At 35.8% G+C, this 18468-nt stretch overlaps 2 protein-coding genes across 2 annotated transcripts; one reads left to right on the top strand and one right to left on the bottom strand.

Moving 5' to 3' along the window:
* Positions 1-6364: 6364 nt before the first annotated feature.
* On the bottom strand, positions 6365-7063 carry LOC125189490. The gene has a single exon (XM_048086765.1). It carries the CDS (start codon positions 7061-7063, stop codon positions 6365-6367), a length of 699 nt encoding a protein of 232 aa, XP_047942722.1.
* Positions 7064-16749: 9686 nt separating this feature from the next.
* LOC125189501 (putative late blight resistance protein homolog R1C-3) lies at positions 16750-17205 on the top strand. Its single transcript, XM_048086776.1, has one exon. It carries the CDS (start codon positions 16750-16752, stop codon positions 17203-17205), a length of 456 nt encoding a protein of 151 aa, XP_047942733.1.
* Positions 17206-18468: the final 1263 nt, after the last annotated feature.

Raw genomic sequence — 18468 nt, forward strand, 5'->3', positions numbered from 1 at the left:
TGCTCTTGTTTGTTTTATATTGTAGAATGTGGTTTGTTATTTGCTGCTGAGTTTAGTTGTTTGGGCAGACGAGTGTTGGAGAAGATGATGAATGCACATATCATCATGAGGATGTACCGGAAGAGGATTATACTGAAGAAATTTCTGATCAAATGATGGTATTATATACATAAAATTGTGTGAAGCAATTAAGAATGTGGTTTTTATTTCATGCTGTGTTTGTTTGTTTGGGCAGAGTTTTGGAGAAGATGGCAGGCTTATGCCGAAGCACCAACGACATGGAGCGTGTGCGTTCATATGGACATTATTTGATGTTGTATTTGGTTGTTTGGGCTTCAAGGTATTTTCTAAAACATTATACTATGATTCTTAGTAGTTGAAAGTGAACAAAAGTGATGCAATCCACTTTTGATTTGCAGGAAACCTCTTTGAGGCTTTGAGTCTGCTGTTACAGGAGTGTTGTTGCACATGAATTTTCTCAACAAATTCAGCAACTTCTTCAGTGATTTCTTGGTATTTTGGTTTGATTCCCAATAAATGAATTATTTGGTTGTCACATGAATTAACCTCATTAAGAGTTGGACCCTCCCATTACGGACTTGAATGAATGAAAAGCCCATATATTCAACCACTTTGCTGGGCTTAAAGGCCCAATATCAAAGGAAAGAAAAAAGCATTATTTAGAGCTCCCAATTTGGTGATTTTGTCTAAATCGATGGAATGTGACTGGTGTAGGAAATTGCAATTAAACCTTCAACTTGTATAAGCTTGAATGTTCATCTAAAACAATCTAATTGCAATAAATTTCATCTTCTCTTCTTGATTTCGAGGGTAATTAACTGTCTTCATCTTATTCCCACTAATTTTCTTATTTTAGAGATTGGAGTATTGATATTTATACTCGATTTGCTCTGGTCTGTTGTTAAACTTATGTGTTTGCAATATTTTTTAGGAATTATTGACCTTGATTATCATGTTGATGGAATGCATCTCCTTGGATTTTTGTTGAGCTGTGGATTTCTCATTATTTCTGTGACATATATTTGAATCTCTGTCTCTTCCTCTTTTTTACAAGAGATGTGTGTTATCAGTTGTGGGAACCACCTTCACTCCTACCACAAATCCACACCCTTATCTATAAATAAATGTCTAAATCCAATGAAACTTTCTTCCCATAATCTTTTCTATTCATCCAAACACCCATTTCACATATCTGCCTACTTCATACTATTGGATCTTGTATTATCTTTATTTACTTTATCAAAGGACTAACCGACAAAAGAAGTTATCATGCTTTATTATCATTAGTATTAGACTAATATATATGTGCAATAATGGAAACTTTTTTGGCTGGCCAACTTGCATTATTCAGATTTCTCCATTCTTTTCATATCACTGCTTTGATCACAATTCACACACAACTCATCCTCTCTCCACAACCACCATTCCATACCAGAGAAAAATGACTGCTTATGGTGCTGTGTTTTCTCTTAGGAATACAATCGACAATATTCTACGTTGTTCTCGCGTTAGCCTCACATGAGGCTCTCAACAAATCATAAAAGGAGTGCACAAGGAGTTGCTTCCATTGAAAAAAATTCTGAAAAGATTGGACAAGACAAGTCCAAGCAGGAACAGGAAGAAGGTGAATGCTTTGGATGGAATAATCAAAGAGGCTATGTGGAGATTTGAAGACTCTTTGGAATCTCTTCTCACTCAACACTTTCCTTCACAATCTCAAACTCTTCCTGAGATTGTCCCCATTGATTTGCAGAGTCTGGAAAATGATGCGAATTCGTTGATCCAGAAGCTCAAGGATATGAAGCTGGAGTACATTTATGAGGTAAAGAATATGCCTCAAGACAAACCTATTTCCTCAATAATTGGCTTTCATGGAACCAACTCAAAGATTATTGGATTATCAGACCAATTCCAACTGCTCAAAATCCAACTTATGAAACGCGAATTCAGCCACGTGTACATGCTTTATGAATGGCAGGCGTTGGAAAGACCGCTCTTGCTATGCAAATTTATGAAGATGCAGAAATTCAGAGCAAATATGATTGTCGCGCGTGGGTTACTGTAGGAAGAGTACGCCAACCGATGAGTCAAATTGCACGAGGCCTTCTAGCTCAAATGTGTGGAATTGCAGAAGGAGGTGAAGACATTAGTGATTACTGCTTGGAAGAAAGTCTCCACGGCAAAAAATGCCTCATTGTGTTGGATGATGTCTGGGGGATGGAGAGTTAGTAAGATTCTTGGTACATTCCTTTTATGAACGCCTAGGGGATATCAGTGTCATGATAACTGGTCGACATCGAGCATCTATGTGTTTTGAAATGTTTGATGACATAAATAATATTGTTTCTTGCAATGAGGTCCGGTTTTTGAATGAAGAAGAAAGTATGGATATATTATGTGAGAAGGTGTTTGGTGATGAGATTTTCCCTCCTCAACTTCACAAAGCTGCCACCAAAATTGCCAAGCTCTGTGAAGGTCTCCCTCTCTTGATACTCACTGTTGCTGATATCCTATCCAAATCCGAGCAAAATAGAGACCCAGCCTACTGGAAGGATGTAGCAGAAAGGAGAAATTCAGTCTTCATGGATGCATATAATCAAATATCAAAGGTACTTTTCCCAAGCTATGAGTATTTACCTCAACATCTGAAAATTCCTTTTATGTTTATGGGAGTTTTCCCTCAAGATTATCACACGCCCCCTTCCAAGATCATTGATATGTTGACTGCTGAGGGGTTGTTACTCAATTCTGGCAAATGGTTGAGTATGCTAGCTACCTTCTACAGTCTTGTTTTATACACCGTAACGAGCATGAACAAAACTTCTCATATTGTATACACTTCCGGCTATAAAACTTGTCGGCTTCATTCTTCATGGCGGCATGTGTGTAGAGGAGAAACTAGTAAGAACAAGTTTTATCAAGTCCTAAATAAGTTAGCTGATGCCGAAGAAGAAAGTCTAAAAGGTCAGTGTGGCTTATGTAGAACAGTAAAGTAAAGAGACATAGTGGAGGAAGTAGTAGTTTCAATAATTATTCAACATAGGTAACATATATATAATACAAGAGAATAAGCTAGGCTATGTTACATAACCGATGTGGGACAGAATACATATGAGAAATTAACACTCCCCCTCAAGCTGGATCATATATATTGATCATGTCCAGCTTGGTACAAAGTTCAGAAAAACGTTTCACAGGCAACGGTTTTGTGAAGATATCAGCAATCTGGTTGGCCGATGAAGTGAAAGGAGTAGTAATTGTCTGATTCAAAACACACTCTCGAATGAAATGACAATCGACTTCTATATGTTTAGTCCTCTCATGAAAAACTGGATTATTAGCAATGTAGATTGCAGCTTGATTATCACAATGCATAGGTAAAGGTTCTTTGAAAGTGAACCCCAGTTCTCCAAGTAGATTCTTGACTCCAATCATCTCAGTAGTAGCAGTATGAGCCATAGCTCTATACTCGGCCTCAGCAGACGATCTCGCAACAGTATGTTGTTTCTTACTTCGCCAAGTTATCAGGTTTCCTCCCAAGTAGGTGCAATATCCAGAAGTAGACTTTCTATCAGACTTAGAACCGGCATAATCAGCATCAGAATATCCTTCGATATTTAGATGACCATTCTTTTTAAATAACAATCCTTTACCGGGAGATTTCTTGATATATTGAAGAATTCGAATAGCTGCATCCAGTGAACTTGCTTAGGCTTATCTAGAAACCGACTGACCAAGCCAACAGCAAAGGAAATATCTGGCCTTGTTACTGTCAAGTAGATAAGCTTTCCAACAAGACGTCTATACTTAGCTTTATCCTCCAAGAATTCTCCACTTCATCCCAAACACTTGGATCAACTTCCATAGGAGTATCAACAGGCTTTGTTCCAAGTAATGCAGTTTCTTTCAGTAAATCTGTAGCATACTTTTGCTAAGATAAAGACACTCCAGAACTTCCGTGTGCAATTTCAATTCCCAAGAAATACTTAGGACGCCCCAAATCCTTGATAACAAAATGTTGCTGCAAATATTTCTTAGTTTCCTCAATTCCTCGAACATCACTTCCAGACATGAGTATATCATCAACATACACAATGAGAATGACAATGCCCGATGCTTGATGTCGCACAAAGACCGAATGATCATACTTACATTGCTTGAAACCAATAGTTCCAAGAACACCACTGAACTTATCAAACCAGGCCTTGGGACTTTGTTTAAGGCCATAAATTGCCTTTTTGAGACAACAAACCTTAGTAGCATCCTCCCCCTGAGCAACATAACCCGGAGGTTGCTCCATAAAGAGCGTCGGAGTCAAATCACCATACAAGAAAGCATTCTTCACATCAAGCTGATACATGGGCCACGAAAGATTAACAGCCAAAGAGAACATAATGCGGATTGAGTTCATACGAGTAGTGGACGAGAACGTCTCAAAGTAGTCAATACCGTAAGTTTGTGTGTACCCTTTGGCCACAAGTCGAGCTTTGTATCGATCAATACTACCATCAGCAAGAAATTTTATGGTAAACACCCAACAACAAGATACAATATCTACCGAAGTAGGGGCATATACCAATATCCAAGTACCACGACTCAAGAGAGCTCGCATCTCCTCATCCATAGCGGCTCACCATAAAGGGTGTTTGAGTGCCTCTTGGTAAGAAGTTGGAATCACTGTAGACAAAAGACAAAGAGCAAAGGCACGAAAAGGAGCACTCAAGCGAGTAAAGGAAACATGATTAGACACAGGGTGTTTGGTGGTACAAGTACGTTTACCTTTGCGAATAGCTATGGGTAACTCATCAGGAGGAGTTGGATCTTCAGAAGCTGGAGGCGAAGATGACTGTGCAGTGGACATGAGACCATATTTGGTACTGTTTCAGAGGTTGTTGCAGGTCGATGACGTCGTGTATAGACCTGTAAAGGAGGAGCAGAAGACATAGGAGAAACAAAAGTTTGGGCAGGTATAGGAGTAGGAATTAACTGGCTGGTTGGTTTAGTTTGAGAATGAGTAAAATAAGGCTGAAACTCAAAGAAGGTGACATCTGCTGAGATATAATGACGTTTGGTAAGAGGGTCAAAGCAGTGGTATCCCTTTTTGGTTCTAGAGTAACCAAGAAAAACACACTTAATAGAGCGAGGGGACAGCTTATCCAACCCAAGAGTAAGATCATGAACAAAACAAGTACACCCAAAAATGCGAGAAGGAATATGAAAAAGAGGTTTATCAGGATGAAGACACGAAAAAGGAATATCCCCATGCAACACACTAGATGGTTTCCTGTTAATAAGGAAGCATGCAGTAAGAACAACATCAGACCATAGATACTTAGGCACATGCATGTGAGACATAAGAGTACGCGCAACATCTAAAACATGACGATGCTTGCGCTCGGCTACCCCATTTTGTTGCGAAGTGTAAGAGCAAGAGGTTTGATGAATTATACCATGAGATTCACAAAAAGATGATTTAGATTGTTGTGTGAACTCAAGAGCATTATCAGTACGAAGAATACGCAAATCAACAGAATATTGTGTCTTTATTTCATGATAAAAGGATTTGAGAACAGTAGGGACTTCACTTCTTTGTTTAAGCAAATACAACCATATCATACGAGAATAATCATCAACAAGGATTAGAAAATACTTGAAACCCCCTCTAGACTCAATCCTACTTGGACCCCAAACATCACAATGAACTAGATCAAAAGCAGCAGAGCTACGAGTGTTGACTCGAGAAGGAAAAGAAGTGCGATGATGCTTGCCCAACTCACATGACTCACAATTAAAATCAGCAGACTCAACTGGAACTAAACTACGAAGACTGGAAGAAGACGGATGACCAAGACGACAATGCCACTGATATGGAGACACAGCGGAGAGAGCACTAGGAGAGACAGGTGAAACAGGATCCAAATAGTACAGACCGCCACGCTCATGTCCTCCACCAATCGTCCTCTTCGTCTGCAGGTCCTGAAAGATACAATATAAAGGATAAAAAGTGACAGAACAATTGTGAGTTTTTGTTAGCTAACCAATATATATTAAGCTGACTGGAAAATTTGGGGCAAACAAAACATTATCAAGAGTGATATGAGTAGTGGGTTTGACAACACCAGTGCCAGTTACTGGCGAATAGTTGCCATCAGCAAGACGAACAGATGGAAGAGAGGATGGAGAAAAAGATGTCAAAAGGGATTTTGTACCCCGAATCCAACATCCAAGACTTACCAGGAGACACAGCAAACGCAGCTACAGAGGTAGAAGTATCAGTAGTAGATGAAGAACTTGGCGCAGTAAACTCAGTGTTGTTAGCCCAATCTGGTTTGCCAAACTTCTTCTAACATTTATCAGACTCGTGATTCGAACGACCACAATGATCACATAGTCGATCATGAAACCCTCTTCCTCGTCCTCGGCCACGTCCCTGTCCACGGCCACGTCCACCATACAAACCTTGACCGCGAGCAGACATAGCTGAACTCTCAAAAGAGGTGGATTCCGTACGCCCAGTGGAGACACGAAGAACACGAGACAACGCGTTAGACAACGTTGGAATGGTATCACTAGCCATCAAGCTATCTCGAAGTGGCTGGAGATCAGCATTAAGACCTGACAAAAATTTTGCTACCATAAATTCCTCCCATTGTTTTGCTCTTGTTGTGGCATCACAGGAAAGAGAATGATAAACCAAAATCTCATCAGCAAGGCCTTTCAGAGTAGAGAAGTAATCACTGACTGACTGAGTATCCTGAGTATGAGAGAAAAGTTTCTCATACAATTCAAATACCCGAGAGACGTTTTTGTCATTGAAGAACATCTCCCGTAGAGCATCCCACATGGCTTTGGCAGTATCCAAGCACATGATATTCTGGCTGATAGCTGGTTCTAGGCTATTAAGAATCCAAGTCATGACGGAGCAATCATCAGCACACCAAGTGTCGTAGTTGGCATCTGTAGGAGCAGGCGGGGCAGCTTGAACATGACTTTTCTTCTTCTGTGATCCCAAAAATAGGATAAAAGCACGGGACCAAAGCATATAGTTGGAACCATTTAGCTAATGGTGGTTCCGATTGGCGGTCTAAGATCAGACATGATGAAACGAGAGCAAATCTTATGCAGAGCAGCAGACAGATAATTGCAGATATTGCAGAGACTGCAGAGCAGGCAGATAATTGAGTCGCAGACAGATAATTGCAGATGCAGATAGTAACAGTAGATAATAGCAGAGTAGAAGCAGATAATTGCAGAGAATGTAGAGGAACAACTAAAAAAATTAGCTGTAGGCAACGGAGCAGGAGCAGCAGGAGCAGAACAGTAGGAGCAGATAATAGCGTGGAGTAGAACAGCAGGCAGAGCAGCAGCGGCCAGAAAAAAAAACCCTAATTTTCGAAACCCTAATTTTCAATTTTTTTTATTTTTTTATTTTTTGGTAGACTAACCTAGTGACGGATTCGAATCCGCTCTGGTACCATGTAAAACAGTAAAGTAAAGAGACGTAGTGGAGGAAGTAGTAGTTTCTATAATTATTCAACATAGGTAATCTATACATATATAAAAGAGGAGTTTTGGGACATTTTGAATAATAATTTTGTGCAAAGGAGGTAAATGCAATTAAGAAAAACTATTAATCTTTCACTTGAATTCATGAAATTTCGGAAAGCACAGTTTTAAATTCATTCGACAGTTTCTATCTTGAAATATAAAAATTGATTATGAATTAATCTATAAATATATAAAAGGGGAGGCTTGGAGATATTTGCAAAAATACCATTTTAATTTTAAAAATTACAATTTAATTAAAACTGTTTTTTACTCCCTCCGTCCCGCTTAAGATGACACGTTTTCCTTTTTAGTTTGTCCCAACTAAGATGACACATTTCCTTTTTTGGAAACTTTCTCTCTCCAATTAATACACTCAACCACTTTTTCTCACTCTCATTAAAATATCCATCTTTCTTTATCTCTCTACTTTAATACTTACACCCACCTTTTCTCTCTCCAATTAAACACTTTAACCAATAACTCCTAAAACCCCGTGCCGGCTAAGCAATGTGTCATCTTAGCCGGGACGGAGGGAGTAATTAATATGCATTTTAGATGTTATTATTAAATAACATCATACCACCATTCCTAGCCAATAATTTGTACATGTGGACGAATAATAAGATGTCACGTGGCAAAAAAAAATCTGAAAAACTCGGCCAGCAATTTGCTGGTCTTTATCCAACAATTTTTCTTGTCCAGCAATATCCGACACACTATACAGCAATCTATAGATTGCTGTGTAGTTTTTGTAATATTGATGTGTAACGTTTATAATATTGTTGTATAAGTGGTGTCACGATGTCATTTTAAGAGTAGTTGTCATTTTAACACAAACCTATATATATATATATATATATATATAGGAGTGCGTTAAAATGACAACACTCTTAAAATGACATCTGTGACACCACGCTAGACTGCAATATTATAAACACCAGACTATCAATATCCAATACACTAGATTGCAATCTATAGATTGCAGTCCAAATAGTATTGGATATTGCAAAGGGAAAAATTGCAAATCTAGCGTATTGGATATTGCAGTCCGCGAAAATTTACCCTTAAGCAATTTTTATGATTGCCACATGGCAGCTGATTATTCGTCCATGTGTACAAATGATTGGCTGAGATTGGTGGTATGGTGTTAGCTTAAGAGGTGTTGTCATTTTAACACAAACCTATATATATATATATATATATATATATATATATATATATATATATATATTTTATACATCAAATCAAATGAATAATCAATTTATCTCTGAATATTGAGGAGAGCTTAACCGATTTCTCCATCCATTAATTTCGATGGAATCATAATAGGAATTTAATACTACGATAAAATGGAGTAATATAGAGCATATCCCATTTACTATTAATAAAACCAACCTGTGAACTTTGGCGTTCCATATTCTTAGCATCCACACTCGCTTTTGGATCCAATTCTAACCGTTTTTCACGTCAAATATTTGTGAGCCAATTTATTGTTGATTTAATTTAGCCTAATAAATTAAATTGGGCTCACTAAGAGTCAATAGAGAAGAATGCAAAATGAGAAGAATTCTAACAAGATCTTCTATAAATACCAATTCTATTAATCAAAAGTGTCATGACCGTGTTGGAAAAAAAGAGTGTCGTCGGAGGTGATTCTCATGTGGTGGCGCTGCTGCCTCAAACGTGGAGCATTCAGTACAAAGTGGCTATCGACAACTGGATACACTACACATCGACCTAAACTCTAGGCGCGGCTGGAGCCTGAAGTAGACTGAGAGTCATATGATTTTACAAGATGGTGAGAGTCGAAGAGCAGGTTTAGAGAATGTGCCGGCTACTAGAGGAGGTAGAGCAAAAGTGGAAGGAAAAGTTTTGAGAGGATGAGCAGTGAGAAAATAGGGAGAAGCAAAATAAGAGGGAGACGCCAAACTTTTCTCAAGAATAGGGCTACACTGTCAATTGTAAAAAATAGTATGAGTACAAAAATATGTGCATAAATATTTGGTGTAAATTTTTGTAGGGCTTTTCCTATTTTGCTCTCATTTCTCATTTTATCTTATTTTATTTAGGTCCAAAAATAATTCATTATATTCACAATATATAATAACTTTAGAATGCTAATTACGTTATATAATTTGTGCTAGAATTTATTACATATATTTTGCTAAAGTAGTTATATGGAGTACTATATTTTCTTTTACTATTTTTCCATATCTTTAAATAAAATATTGTCTCTTAGTAATTATTTTAGTTCGTTTATTTGTAGTAATTATTTTTGTCATTTAAATAAAGTTATTTTGATAAAAATATAGTTAATAGACATTCAAATCATGCGAAGACAAAATTATCAAATGCTAAATGAGAAGTCTCTATACATATGCTCGCCAATTTCCGCTCAATATTGCAGTATGATGATTTTATTATAATAATAGAAATTTTCCAAAAATGTGTATTTTTTTGTAGTTTTGGAATTTATTAAAATTTTCTAATTAATAGAGTCAAAGTCTATTTTTACTACCCTATTTTGTGTAGAAATAATTATATTTTAAATTATTTTAAATTGTTAATTTCGTCAATATTTTTTTACCATTAATAAACTTAAATTGGCATCATCGGATGTGTTGTTGAAATGTTGAAATCATAATTTTAACTATTTATGATGTAAAATTAAATAGGATTAGTGATCGATGATAATAGAAATGCTATGATTTGGGTAATCGAGTATAATCAAATTCAGATATTAAATTTGGTTCATTTTTAAAATTATTTTTCTATTTCAACACAATTTATTTTAATGAAATCCGATTTATATGGATTAGGTGGCTTGGCTTTTCAAAAACAAAATAAAATTGAAGTAAGAATTATATTTATAATATTAATTTTATTAACATAATTTGATTTTATTTCTTTTATAAAATTTATATGTTGTTTATGAATAATTACTTTCTTTACGGAATTTTAGTTAAAAAAATATATACGATTAAAGATAAAATGTAAAATGTGTGTGATTAAAGGGCCTCTAAAGATATGATTATATGTTAAAACGTATGATTAGTAGAGCTCTAATAACTAATAACGTATTTTTTTAATAAATGGAAGACAATGACCATTGAAATCAAATTTAATTCAATAAAACCTTGTAGCAATATCTGCTCCTCCGGAACCAACTGCGCTAAGTCCCTGCGGATAATTTTAGTTTGAAACCTAACAATATGGGAAGTGGTTGAACTTCTACACACATTTGATTCAGATTAAACAAAATCTCCCATTGAGAACGGTTAAAAATTTATATGCCATTTATTACTACTTCAATCTATAATAAATTATAATTGGGGTCACTAAGTGTCGATAGAGAAGAATGTAAAATGGATTACCAGATTAGAATGGCAAAAGCTATTAAATTTTCTATAAATACCAATTCTGTTAATTAAAATTGTCATGGGCTCATGACCGTGGTAGAAAAAATAATGTCTAGCTTTGCATTTCATTTTTGAGCCTTCTTATATGTATTCCATTCCTTCTATTACATTTCTTAAACTGTGAAACACAATTATTTGATTGTATTCCATTCCTTCTATTACATTTCTTAAACCGTGAAACACAATTATTTGATTAGATAGAAATACAAGTATAGCTTCAACAGAACACTACTCAGCTCCAATAAATAATACCATTGGGTGAATAGATGCTTGGATGAATGCAAGCAAGATTTTTTTTTGTTTACCATTCATATAGCCCTATTATAAAACACTTTCTTGACATGAGCATATAAACAGATTTAGGCCAAGATTCAGGTAAAAAAACCTCTACGATCAGTAAGGAATATCAAGTAGGCCGACCCAGTGTAAGATATCGAATACAGATCTAAAACCCCCAAAATAGAATAAGTGATCAACAAAGTAAAATTGAACTGGGACGGAAAGAGAATTTTATTGATATTTGGCTCATTTGTTGGTCATGATGAGTATATTTTAAAGATAAGGGTTTAGGATTTAGGTTTTAAGGTTTTGGGTTTTTAGTGTATAGGGTCACTATATTGCAATGAAATGAAGCTCGACTAGGAAGTGTCTCACCAGTGCAATCTTAAATTATAGCTTTTGATAAACAATATCTTAAATCTCATTAGGAGAAGTGGTAATTATACATTCTTTAGGGTTTTTTTGTTTTGTTTGATGGAAATTTGCTTGATTTTTTGGTCTCGCGGTCGGAGTCATTTTTCCATTTTACAAAAATAATGTACAGTATTATTTTCCACGTATTTATATTTTAGCTGAATCCTAACTTACTAAGCGGACCATATTAAAACTTAAACTAAAAACAATAGTTTTTCTGAAGAAATGGAGTAATATATAGAGAATTTAAATGATTCATTTTTCAATTTTAAATGCAAAATGATTAATTTATAGTTACGATTAAAAATAAAATGTAAAATGTGTGATTAAAATGGCATCTAAAGATATGATTATATGGTAGAACGTAGGATTAGTAGAGCTCTAATAACTAATAACGTATTTATTTAATAAATGGAAGACAATGACTATTGAAATTAAATTTAATTCAATAAAACCTAACAATATGAGTGGTGGTTGTAATATTATTTGTTCAAATATTTGATGTTAAGAAATTTCTTATTGGGGCCTTGGGGGCTTAGCTGTTTTATGATTTTTGGATTTTTTATCTAATTTGGCTCAATATTCAATTTTTTAAAATTATTAATTTCTATTTATAATAAGTTGGTTTGGCACAATCTATCCCTATAGTTATGGATTAATTATAATAAATGTCTTGTGTTATATTTAATAGAGATAAATCATTTGCTATCTATCCAACTATTGAATCAAAATATGTATTCTTTAAAACTTAATCACAAATTATAAAATCGTATTCATGAGATATTTAATAATTAGAAATTATAGTACTAATTTAAAAGAATAAAAAAAAATAAGCATGTGTCTAATAATAAATTAACTCATAATATTAAATTTATATAGCTTTTGAAAAGAACGCGGAGTTAGAAGTTTTAAATGGTGATCATATTTTTTAAACATATAATATTATACTACTCCCTCCGTTCCATAGTAGTGGAGTTATTTTATTATTTTGGTAAGTAATTGATTAATTTTCCTTTTAGTAAAAAGTCAACAAATTTCTAAAATTAACAATTTTCATATAATGATATTGTTTATAATTTTTGTTCGTTAAATTACATTCTAAAATTAATATCTTATAATTATTTTAGTCCGTGTCAACCATTTCTAAAATTAACAATTTTCATATAATGATATTATATATAATTTTACATTATATTCTAAAATTAATATTTTAAAATTATTTTAGTCCGTGCATAGCACGGGTGTAATACTAGTATATATAGTACAAGAGACTAAGCTAGGCTATGTTACATAACCGATGTGGGACAGAATACATATGAGAAATTAACAGCTTATGTCTTGAAAACAACATGTTATTTGGCATCAAGGAGTTTTGCAACTTAGTGAGATTGAACTGTGCATCCTCTGCACGTTTTCTCCTTTTCTATGGTCCTTACCACCAATATCCAATCCCTATAGACGTTGGTTTCATGTTGCTAAGGCAATTAGACGCTCTTACACAACGTTTCTATACTTTCCCAATAGAAATTTTATCTCTAGTCCAACTAAAGTACCTCGCTTTAACTTGCAACGGTGATCTCCCTGCAACCATATCCAAACTTTTCAACCTTCAAGTCTTAATTTTCCATCCACACATGAACATTAGACGTCGTGGAGCTCCATCATATGTACCAATACAAATATGGGACATGAATGAGTTAAAGCATATCGAGATATTGGGAAAGAGCCTTGCAGCTCCATGTAATATTGCTCAACTGGAAAAGCTCTCGACACTGGTAGGTGTGAATGCCAGCATTTGTACTATCACGGAACTCTTCAAAAGAATTCCTAACATACAGAAATTGGGAATACAGATTGAGCAAACGCCGTATGATGACCATAATGATCTTTTGAGTTGCTTTCGTTGCATTTCAACACTTAAAAGTTTGAAGACACTCAAATTCAGTATCACAAATCCTGTGGTCAGGCATGGTCATGTTTTTCCGATGACTCCAGGGTCAATGAAGTTGCCACCTCATTTGAGAAAGTTACATTTGAGTGGCACGGGTTTTCCCTTGGAATATATGGATGTCATTGGCAATTTGCCATGGCTTAGTGTGCTCAAATTGCGCTCTTACGCCTTTCGGGGTTCACGGTGGGATACACAATGGAATAGTTTTCATCAGCTTCAGTTTCTTCTAATTGAAGATAGTGATTTGGTGCAATTGAAACCAAGATACCTAAGCTTCACTAGTCTTAGTTACTTAAGCATGAAACATTGCTACAAACTAAAAGAGATCCCTAGGCCTTTTTCTCTGTACAAAGTTGTACGTACTGTAAAGATTGAGTTGGAGGACTGCAATCCTTTAGCCTTGAAACACTTGATGCCTCTTCTTCTTTTTACGAGAAACCAACAACTATCAAAATTCGAAGGTTAGTTCTCCAACTCTGCACATCAAATCATATGTCTAATGTCTTAGTCTTAACATATCAAGATAACTGTTACAACTATCAAAATTCTAAGCAGGCTCACGATTGTCTGAATTTAAGTTTTGATGTTATGTAATAATAATATCAACTTAAGTGTTTTAGGTTGCTATAAATTCTGAATATTTAATACTACTAGTATTAATTTCAGGCTTGGAATCGACAAGTTACGCATGCGGAAGGAATGGTAAGATACCATGTTTTGTAAACGCATTCGAGGTTTAGAACAAGGATGACATACAAATCAAGCCTTCTCTTGTTTCATTTTACAAAAAAATGTGACCGTTTACTGCTTAAGTATTGTTTCTTGTCCATTTTTAACATAGTACAGTGGTCCTCTTTCTAATTCATTGCTGCAGGGAAGTTGAGGATATAAACGAAGATTATGATTCTGAAGGTATTATTAAATCAATTAAGAGAGTAGTAGCTTTGTACTATGATCATCTTTTAAATTCTTACTAATGATATTGGCACTTATGTTGAGTATATACAGAAGGCGATGATTTTGATGAAGATATTCCCAGTCGAGGAGAGGATGATGGAGGTATTAAATATGTGAATGAAGGGCAGAAGCCTTGTATAATAATCATTTGTTAAATTTGTACTGATGTTGAGTATATAGGCGAGGGCGTTGATGAGAATACAAATGAAGAGAATAAGCATATGATGAATAGGAAATAGAGGCAAGCGCCAACGTCAAGGAGGAAGTATGTTTGTAGATTGTCTTGTTTGTTTCATGTAGAAGAATGTGGTTTAGTATTTTATGTTGTGTTTGGTTGTTTTAGCATAGGAGTGTGACTTCATGAAGAAGATGGGTAAGCTTAATCAAAAGATATGATTCTTAGTAGTAGTTGAAAGTGAACAGAAGTGATGTAGTCCACTTTTGATTTGCAGGAGAGCTGTTTGAGGCTTTGGATCTGCTGCTACAAAGTGATACACATGTAAATTCAAGAATGAATTTGAGGCTTTGAATTTCCATTGAATGAAACACAATTACTTTTAAGTATTGTAACTTAGTTGGATTCTTTTAAGGATCATAAGTTGAGGGGATTATGCATGGATTGACAATTATTATGGGTTGAATTTGATTGAAAGTATTACTTGAGCATTTGAAATAAAGGTTGATGAACATGGATAAGGAGGTTGGAGGTGAAGAACACTGCATATTTTTGGGAAGCCATTGTAATAGGCTTAGAGAATGTGTTATGTTTCAGATTGTAGTTCCTACATAGGAAGCTGAAAAGCTTGGTTACATTTACTGCTCGAACGCCATTCATCACGAGACACAGCAAGACGTTCAAGCTTGCGGATCCATCATCAGCCCGGCTGGGGAATTCATTAGAGAAATCCCAAATTCAACATGAATTGTGGAATAGCATATACAAGCGGAGCTTTGAGGCGATCTTCTCATCCTTCCCGGTGTTCCTCATGTTGTAGGCGCAGTCTTAGCCTTGACCTTCCTCTTGCAGTTGGTCTGTAACAGGGTTGCACAGAGTTCAGTGGAGGAATACCCTCACACATGAAATCAATAAGGTCTTGTGCACAACAAGTACTTCTCGAAAGCCGTTCAGTAAGAGACACACACAGGACGTTCAAGCTTGCGGATCCATCACCAGGTCACTGCCCGCCTGAGGAATTCGTTAGCGAAATCACAATTTCAACTTCAACTGCTGAAGATGCAACATAGAATTCAACTGCTACACACCAAATAGGAAGACTTAGCCTCAACCTTCTTGTGCTTTGGATGAGACTTTATTTTATGGGAAAAAGGGCATTTTTTTTGTTTACACTTTTAGGATAAGATATTTCCATCATAACCACATTCTCCATCTCCACCATCAAAGATAAGAATCATGATCATATACCAGTTTCTCCATTCTTCTCATATTTGTGGTTTGATAATACGTAGTTGAAGCTCTCTACTGAAAATCCCAACTTTGATATCAGAGAAATAATGGCTTATGGTGCTTTACTTTCTCTTAGGAATACAATTAACAATATTCTCCGTTGTTCTCGTTTTAGCCTCGTTGGTGGCTCTCGAAAAATCATAGAAGGTGTGTACAAGGAGTTGGTGGAGCCATGGAAAGGAATTCTGGCAAGATTGGATAAGACAAGTCCAAGTAGGAGCAGGAAAAAGGTTAATGGTTTGGATGGAAGAATCAAAGATGCAATATAGAGATTTGAAGACTCATTGGAATCCCTTCTCACTCATCACATTCCTTCACAATCTCAAACTCTTTCCAAAGATTGTCTTCATTGATCTCCAGAGTCTGAAGAATCATGCACATTCATTGATCGAGACGCTCGACGAAATGAAGGAGGAGTACATTTATGAGGTAGGGTATATGCCTCAAGACGAACCTATTTCCTCATCAATTGGTTTTCATGGAACCAACACAAAGATGATTGGATTATCAGACCAATTCCAAAGACTCAAAACCGATCTTATGAGAGGATCTTTCATCTGGAATCGCGTGCACGCACTTTATGGAACGTCAGGCATTGGGAAGATCACTCTTGCTATGCAAATATATCAAGATCCACAAATTCAGATCATATATCAGCGCGCGCGTGGGTCACTGTAGGCAGAGTACCTCAACCGATGAGCCAAATTTCACAAGGCATTCTTGCTCAACTGTCTGTAATCAAACAAGGAGATGAAGAAATAATTGATCACTGCTTGAAAGAAAGATCCGCTCGCAAGAATTGCCTTATTGTGTTGGATGATGTATGGGAGATAGAGGTAGTAACATTCTTGATACATTTCTTACCAACCATAAAAAATGGGTATATTCATGTCTTGCTTACTGGTCGACATCGGAAATGGATGAGTGATTTTTCGTTGTATGAGTTACGGTTTTTGAAGGAAAAAGAAAGTATGGATCTACTATGTGAGAAGGTGTTTGGTGATGAGATTTGTCCTCCGCAACTTCACAGAGCTGCCACCAAAATTGCCAAGCTTTGCGAAGGTCTTCCACTCTTGATAGTCACTGTTGCTGATATCCTATCCAAATCCGAACAGAATAGAGATCCAGTCTATTGGAACGCAGTAGCATAAAAGAGAAATTCAGTCTTCACGGATGCATATAACAGAATATCAAAGGTACTTTCCCCAAGCTACGACTATTTACCTCAACATCTAAAAGTGCCTTTTTCTGTTTATGGGAGTTTTTCCACGAGATTATAACACCCCCATTTCCAAGATCATCATCATGCTCACCGCTGAGGGATTGTCGGATGCTAAGGGTTTATCGGAGGATTGGGAATATTTGAGAGAGCTAGCTATCAACTACAGTCTTGTTTTATGCAGATTGAAGAGTGTGCATAAAAATTCTCAGCTTCATTCTTCTTATAAAGAGTTCAATGCTAAGGAGTACAAAACTTGTTGGCTTCATTCTTCGTGGAGGCATGTGTGTAGGGGATAAGCTAGTAAGAACAAGTTTTTTCATCTCCTAAATAAGTTGAAGGATGCAGAAGAAGAAGTTCTAAAAGGCCAACGCGGCTTATGTATCGAAAACAACATTTTATTTATCATCAAAGAGTTTTGCGACTCAGTGAGATTGAATTGTGCATCCTATACCCGTTCCCTCCTTCTCTAATGGTCCTTACCACCAATATAGATTGCTAAGAGAAATAGATGCTCTTACACAACGTTTCTACACTTTTCCAATAGAAATTTTGACACTAGTCCATTTAAAGTACCTTGCTCTAACTTGTAACAGAGAACTCCCTTCAACTATATCGAAACTTTTCAACCTCAGAGTCTTAATTATCCATCCACATATGAACATTAGACTTATTAGAGCTTCATCATATGTACCAATACAAGTATGGGACATGCAAGGGTTAGAGCACATTGAGATATTAGGAAAGAGCCTTATAGCTCCATCTCATGTTACTTCCGGGAGGAATCTCTCAACACTTGTAGGTGTGAATGCTAGCATTTATACAATCTTGGACCTCGTGTTTTAGTCTCAAGTGTTTTAGGTTGCTTTAACTTCCAGATATTGATGTATTATACCTGGATATTCAAAATCAATAGTTGTGTTATTGTGTTGTTATGTGATTTTAAGACTTGTGACTTATTTTAGATTCTGTCATTTAGTTTGTGATTCAAGGAAGGTGATCTTTTTGTGTTATGCATAACTTTGGCTTTGTTTTGATATCAGAAAGTAATTTCAGTAGTTGTGTTATTCTGTTGTTATGTGATTTTAACACTTTCTCTGTTTTGCAATAACAAGGACAACATACTAATCAGTTTGCTAACGAAAGCTTTCTCTGTTTTCCTTTAACCAAAATGATGTGAGCTCTGTAAACATAT

This window comes from Salvia hispanica, chromosome 1 (genome assembly GCF_023119035.1).
Source record: "Salvia hispanica cultivar TCC Black 2014 chromosome 1, UniMelb_Shisp_WGS_1.0, whole genome shotgun sequence".
Classification (NCBI taxonomy): Eukaryota; Viridiplantae; Streptophyta; class Magnoliopsida; order Lamiales; family Lamiaceae; genus Salvia; species Salvia hispanica.